We start from the raw sequence: 7674 nt of genomic DNA, 5'->3' as shown, positions 1-7674 counted from the left end.
GTGAATAATAGAATCCAAGTTTCATCAGTTTATATTCAATAAATAAATTCTGCAGGTTTGTTTGCCGTGTAACGAAATATTGATATGGTTGAAATGTTTATTGATTGATTTAACGTTTGTGAAAAATGTTAAAAATTGCTTTACATCCAGTAATATATCATATATAGAGTGTACGAAAAACATTCTATCTACACTTCAAGATCAAGAGTTATCTTTCTTCCGAGAATTGGCGGCAGCTTTAATCATAGATGCTCGCCCCTTACATGTAACCCTTGACCTGCGATGACAAGTCCTAGATACCACCAGCTGTTGGTGTTTAAAACAGAGTTCTAAGCCTGAAGATGATATCCTTTTACAAATACTTTCGGATTACAATACTGTCAAGTAATTGCATAAGAGCGTGCATAGTTTTATTTATATATTCACATTTTGCATTTGGTTTAATACAGTGTTTTACACGCTGATTTTGGCTGCGGATTGCTTCATTTACAAGGTCGGGATCTAGGACTCACGGCAGGTATGGTCGGTCAGCGGGGAATGCTTGCTCCTCCTGGGGGCCGGGTCCTACCTCTGATGTAACCAGGGGTCTGTATTTGCCCTACTCTCAATTTTACTTTCCTTATGGGGGTTGTGGGATTGATCGCTGTTCATTTTCCTCACCTTTTCATCTAGAATATTATTTATTCATCTTGATATGAACATGTGAAGATAACGAGCAGTAATCAATGTTATATATTCCATAAAGAATACAGAATAGAGAGTTGGACAGACATGGACCCCTGGACACACCAGAGTGGGATCAGGTGCCTAAGAACAGTAAACATCGCCTGTCGACCAGCCACACACACCTTGGGTCCTATGTTTTGATCAGGTAATAGAGTCATCCGCAGTCAAAATCATAACATAAAGAACGGACTAAGAATCAGTATGGAACACAACGTAGGTTGTATTGGCAAACTAGATCATTATAGCAACCGTAGAATTTGTGAAATTCTGACTTTAAAAGAAACTGTTGAAATCCTTGTAACAACTTATTTATCAGTAGCTTGCCTCGATTGAAACTACTTTTTTGTTGCATTGCGAGTTACCGAACCTTTCTGAGGACCGGGGTGCCTTAAAACGACGGTTTGGAATTTCGGAATGTCTTTTAACACCAGTTTGTACCACTGCGAAGAATATCTATTTTTCATGTACCAGAACACGGCGTATGATGTATAAATATTATCAGTAATTAATTTCCATGAATACAATTATATGATTTAATTACAATTCCATTGTCTCAATTGTGCTAGATAATGTTACGTAATAATTGGCGATATAACACAGCCACAAATAAATTAGTTACTTTCATAATTAAACTTATATTGTGTTTGAAAAAATATCGTCCCTTTTGAATGATTTATCTTCTAAACCTGACCTATCTGTCTGTCAAAAGAAGACATGCCTCTTTATTATGAATGTCAGGTCCAGCACTGACATTTTAGATAAGTTTAGAATTCATTAATTATGAAAGAAGGATCGTTTTTAAAAGCTAAATTTAGCCATTCACCTCTAGAGAAAATCATAGGCCATTGAAGTCTCGTCATATATTCAGTAAATTTTCGTATTCTGTCGTTGATAGCGATAGCCTTTTCATTTAAAACATGTTTTAAATGTTTATCTTTAAAAAGCACTTATTACGTAACGCTATTGGTATTCCATTAAATTTAAATCATATTTAATGAAAAAGGAAAGATAATAAACAGTGGTCAAGCTCATGCATCCCATAGAATACAAAATTAAGAATAGGACAAACACGGACCCCTGGACATACCAGAGGTTGGATCAGGTGCCTAGGAGGAGTAAGCATCCCCTATGGACCGGTCACACCCGCCGTGCGCCCTATACAGCTTGATCAGGTAAACGGAATATTCCGTACTCTTGATAAAATATAGCAAATTCCCATCTCTGAAATAGGAATTAGATTTGTTTATCAACTACTGTATTTTGTTTTACGCACCAGATCGTGGTAAATTAAGCTTAGCGACAAAAAGAAAATCCAGTCTATGTATTCACAGACCTAGTTAAGGTTGTCGTAAAAATACCTTCCGCAAAAATGAATGGAAAGATAACTGATGGTGGATAAATCCATTATGTCAACGTTTGAATTATAAAAATGAATCAATTCTTTGCTATATAATATGTTCACCTTTTAACGAACCTGTCGAAAAGAATGACACGAAAACTGATTTTTTTCTCCATATTATTAACATTTCATTAATATATAACAAATAACAGGAACATAAATCTAAGGACTAAAAAGGAATCCTACTAATGTTTTATCAACATGCAATAAATAAATTAGTGATTTGATAGTTCAGACCAAGCACAACCCCGATCTACAACATCAAACTTTCTACAGAAATCTCTCCTGCTTTACACCTTTCAAAACACAGATTGAAACATAAGCATTGACAAATGTCTGACAGATGAAACATACGTCTTATGGTTACTTCTTACACAATAAAACAGAAGCTCGGATAAGTCGTAGTATACATCACTACAATACAGTTTTCATTCAGTTGGTTCACATTTTTCTCCAACGATGTCGGTGTTTCTATACTCCGACAAAAGTACACCTTCTTCCCCAGATAAAGTCATTTCTCTAAGCTCTAGTTTTCTTTATCCTTGCGTTTTGAAACTATAACTAAGTTTATGGACTTTCACGTGCTTGCTTTTAAGCCTATTATAAATATTGTTCGAAGGGGCTTTTTGAACAGTTGGAGCGGGGGCAACATTAGTAGGCTGTGAACCGATAGCAGAAAGCTTATTGCTTGCAGGCATTGGTCCTTGGAAGTTTTGTTGCACTGGATTTTGTGGTCTTTGTTGGCGATTTGGTGGGCTTGGCTTTGGATATGAGAGTTGTTTGGGGCTACCGGAGAAGATGTTTCTTGGTGGAACTATGTGTTTTTGTATCTGTTGTGGTTGAGGGCCGCTAACAGGTGGAGAGGGTGCGACATTTTGTTGAGGAGCAGCGGGAGCGGCAGCGATGACTGGTCGTGGTCCGCGTGATATGACAGTGTTGTATGGAGATTGAACTCGTTGTTGTGGATTTGGCATTCCAGCAGATGCAGAAACCACTGGTCCGACTGGCGCTTGAACACGTGGCCGAGACGATCGTACATGGTTTGGTTGAGTTTGTGGTGTAGGGTTTCGAGAAACCACCGGTCTAGCTGGCGCTTGAACACGTGGTGCTGGAGCACGTGGTGCTTGGACGCGTGGAGCTTGGACACGTGGTTGAGAGGGTATGACAGGTTTAGCTTGAGTTGTCGGAGGTGGTGCCGTGGTAGTGGTGGTTTTTGGAGCCGTGGTTGTGGTAGTTGGAGCGGCAGTGGTTGTTGTCGTGGTGGGCGCTGGTGTTGTAGGATTAACATTGATCTGAAATGGTAGGTGAGCAATGTTGTTCAATGTGTTATTGTTACAGGCGGGTTCGGGTGATGCCATCATGCAGGCGAGTCGTTCCTCTTCGCATGGCATGGCACACGCAGCGAAATCTACAAAATCTGTAGCTGGGGGGAATTCTACTCGACACTCAAATTCACATGGAAGCCATTCTGACATGCATTCTATAAGGCACATCGGTGGCTGCTGGCTGGCAGGAGCCTGAGAAAGGACGGCACCCAAACACGACAGCAGAAGAACTAGAGTTTTGTCCTTAAAGAAAAAAATATGAAATCAAAACCCAACAGAATAATGGAAAGTGAATAGAAATTTGTTGTGCTCCGACTTTTGTCCCGTAATATCGTGTAAAATTTTGAAAAGGGACTTGGATATTTACATGTTTATACATTATTTTATATGCGCATTCAATTCATAATTACACATTTTGTATGATTTCATTTAATCTTAATCAATAGTTTTAGTTGCTAGTTTACTAAAATCGAATTCTCTTGAGAAAGAATAAACAAATATATATTTTCAAACAGAGTTAGAATAAAACAGAAGTGTAACTTACCATAGTAACGTCTTCACGAAATGCAAAACCAATTGTGATCTGTTTTCATATGCGTCAGGTATTAATATTCCTGGGACTATTCACGAACTGTCAAATCATAAATATCCTTGCGCCAAATTATCTACGTTCTGCTCTTGCGTAATAGACCCACGACGCGTGGAGATTAAAACACTTAACAATTCGGAAACCTTCGTTTTCAATCACCACATGGTCACGACTTCCATAACGACATGACGAGTGTCTTAGTCGTTTTCTTGAATGAATTATTGTTGAGTTATAAAAAAAGACACATGTTTATTAGGAAATGAAACTGAATTAACACTGATTTATTTACCTAATCACCGACGTTCTGTAGTAAAGCGCGGTTTACCCAACTTTGAAATGACAAAAGATACAAGTGTATTTTCGTTACTTGCATTTATGGTAATTGCATTTTGATTTGAGTCATTAACATTTCCTAGCAATTAAAGTATCTCGTACTGAACGTAATTTTACATATCATACTATCATGATTACCTTAATGATAATACGACACCGAGATAAATTACGATGTAACTCTCATTTGGCATAAACATTACAAGGTGCGAATTTAGTCAAATGAATTCATAAAGAAGAAAATTCAGTAACGCTAGAATTACAAAGACAGACAGAATATATTTTCCGTAGTTTGTTTGAAAATATTTTCATTTAGGAATTTATAACCAGGAGAAACAGGAGATAGAGTTCAAGTCGAACTGCTGAAACATTTAAAACACCATCTCTTCTTTCCCCTCTTTTCTTTCTTTTTACTTCACTGAGCTCATTAACAAAACAAAACAAAAATTGTTTAATCATTAAGAGTTATCTTTAGAAGGTACCCTAAGATTCATCACAGTATCTGATTTCAGGATACGGAGAGGAACTGTAGTCCACCGGACCGGTCACGATGGTTCAGTAGTTAGAGCGTTTACCTCGTGAAAAAGAGGCCGTTGTTTCGAGTTCCGCTCGTACCTTGGCGCGTCAAACCTCTGGCGTAATATTCCTTCGCCAGCTTGGTATTCAAAAGCGAAAGTAATGTGCTTTTTGGATGAAACATAAAAACCTGTACTCAGAATGGATGCATATCTTCAGATCACTCGGGAAGATTCTTGGTGGACTGTAAGCCATATTGTTCGCATACTTTCTTCGACTGAATATTAGATATTCTGTTGATTACACATACCCCTGATGTTACTAAAAAGAACATTTTGAAATATTTTCCGCGTTTATTCCTAAATTTCCATTCCAATCGTGGCTCCGTCCCCGCTGGTACGGATCACAGTTTAAGGAAATTACAGCCTTTACGAGATGAGAACATTTGCATATTATTTTTCATAAAAAAAGTAATAACTTTGGTGTCCTCGAGAAAGGTTAAAGAGAATCTCCATTCTAATCTTTGGGCCGCTGTAGCCTAATGGTGAGGACCATTTCTACCCAGGATTTGCAGATTCGATTTCCAATTCCAACCCCACACTTAACCTCAGCCATTTAAGGTAAGTGGTGACTATTCCTTCAACAAGTGCCCGGTAGTAGAAGTAAACGTCACGGATCTTTTGAATACGATCTTAACTACCGTATGGAAGCGTTAGCACGAAAAAGAATCCTTATTGTTTCGACCGTAAATGCCATACACAGGTCAAAAGCGCTATACGTAAAGCTGCTGACGTACACGAGTGATTTTTCTTCGATTGATTGATTTTATATTGTTTAACGTCCCTCTCGAGAACATTTCACTCATATGGAGACGTCACCACTGCCGGTGTTGTAGAGTGAACCTTCCCACATAATGAGACTCCCCCCCCCCCCCCCCCCCGGAAGCTTGGTTCTAGAGTGAGCCTCCTCCCGGAAGGCTGGTTCTATAGTGAGCCTCCCCCCGGAATCCTGGCTCTAGAGTGAACCTTCCCCCTGGGGGAAGTCTCACTCTAGAGCAGGAGAACCCACGGGGAAGTCTCACTCTAGAGCCAGACTTCGCCGTGGAAAGGCTACTCTATCACTAGTTGTAGTGTCAGACCCCCCCCCCCCCTCCCCCATTAGCAGGATTTTCCCCTTCATTTATTCCTGGTAAACTACTATCACTTTTTGGAGATTGTTTAGATACCAATACCTTCTTCAGCAGGGCATTAAATGAGTTTGCTTAAGGAAGTACTCTATATCGTCATAATGGCTGACTTCCATTTAAAACATGGATGAAAATATAAATATCGGCAATATTTGTCTAATCATTTAAAGAATTCTCGCCTAGCTGAGTAGCTCAGTAGGTTAGTACGGCGACTGCAATAAAAGAGAAAAATTAGTACGTCGACTGCTGAACTGTAGATCGTGTGTTCGAGTCCAGCATGGGTTTTAAATTTTTCGCAGATTGCTTTCTACTAAAACTGAATTTTTTGACTAAATAAAGTAAATTTGAAAGTTTACAATTTCAAAATATTGTTATACATATCCTCCACTTTTCATCCATATCAAATTTCTCTGGTGTAGCATACCTTTAAACTCAAGAGAAGAAAACGGCGAATAAGACACATTGGAGTTGATAAGTCATATTGCTTGACCCACAGACCTTGAACTTTGACCCACACAATACCTATGCCTTGGTTAGTTTTAGAAATTTGAAAAACGAAATGATGAAATTCTTCTCATCTGCGTACAGATATCGGTTATGCTTTTAAACGTGTACAACTTCAAGTAGGTAGGTAGGTAGATAGATTTGTATGTATGTAGAGAGGTTAGGTAGGTAGGTAATTCCCTGTACGATAAACTAAAATTTATTTCATAGTTTGCGCAGGAGGGGATGAAAGCGGGGGTGTCCCTCTAGAGCGAGACTTCAAGAGGGTGTTATGACTCTAGAGTGAGTCTTCCCCCTGGGGGTAAGGCTTATTCTAGAGCAATTCTGCTGGGGGGAAGGCTCACTCTAGAGCCAGACTTCCGGGGGGGGGGGGGGGGGGGTAGTCTGGCTCTATAACACCGGTGAAGAGCTGCAAAATTAAGGCCTATGCTCGGCGCTTATGGCCATTGAGAAGAAATTAGAGATCTTTATCGTGCCACATCTGCTTTGACACGGGGCCTCGGTTTTTGCGGTCTCATCCGATTGAATCGCTTCTTACGACAAGCAAGGGAGACATGGGACCTATTCTAATCCGGATCCCCACGGGGGTGTGATTTTTTCTACGAATATACAAATTTATAACACACACACACACACACACACACACACACACACACACACACACACACACACACACACACACATATATATATATTTCAATAAAAAAAAAGCAGGAAAATATACAGTTCCAAAATATATTTAAATCACTAGCGCTTTCTGGATTTTAACATCCATCCTCAGGTGAATACAAATTAATAATTGTATTCACCTGAGGATGGATGTTAAAATCCAGAAAGCGCTAGTGATTTAAATATATTTTGGAACTGTATATTTTCCTGCTTTTTTTATTGAATTATATATATATATATATATATATATATATATATAATTCAATAAAAAAAGCAGGAAAATATACAGTTCCAAAATATATTTATACCAAAAAAAAAAAACCCCCACCACATTCTGATTATGTTCCGATATACTGTATTTTTGATAGGACACAAATTTGGCGAATTTAGGTCAACAAGGTATACCATTACGTTCTGCGGATAAAATTTCG

General features: G+C 38.7%; 1 protein-coding gene across 1 annotated transcript; it reads right to left on the bottom strand.

Moving 5' to 3' along the window:
• Nucleotides 1-2224: 2224 nt before the first annotated feature.
• On the bottom strand, nt 2225-4372 carry LOC125673883 (uncharacterized). Its single transcript, XM_048910811.2, has 2 exons — nt 3995-4372; nt 2225-3693 (listed from the first exon to the last, which is right to left on the bottom strand). Exons 1-2 carry the CDS (start codon nt 3995-3997, stop codon nt 2662-2664), a joined length of 1035 nt encoding a protein of 344 aa, XP_048766768.2. The 5' UTR covers nt 3998-4372; the 3' UTR covers nt 2225-2661.
• Between the last annotated feature and the right edge of the window lie 3302 nt (nt 4373-7674).

This window comes from Ostrea edulis, chromosome 3 (assembly GCF_947568905.1).
Source record: "Ostrea edulis chromosome 3, xbOstEdul1.1, whole genome shotgun sequence".
Classification (NCBI taxonomy): Eukaryota; Metazoa; Mollusca; class Bivalvia; order Ostreida; family Ostreidae; genus Ostrea; species Ostrea edulis.
The sequence above is the reverse complement of the archived record's forward strand: the minus strand, read 5'-3'. Positions and strand labels throughout refer to the sequence as shown.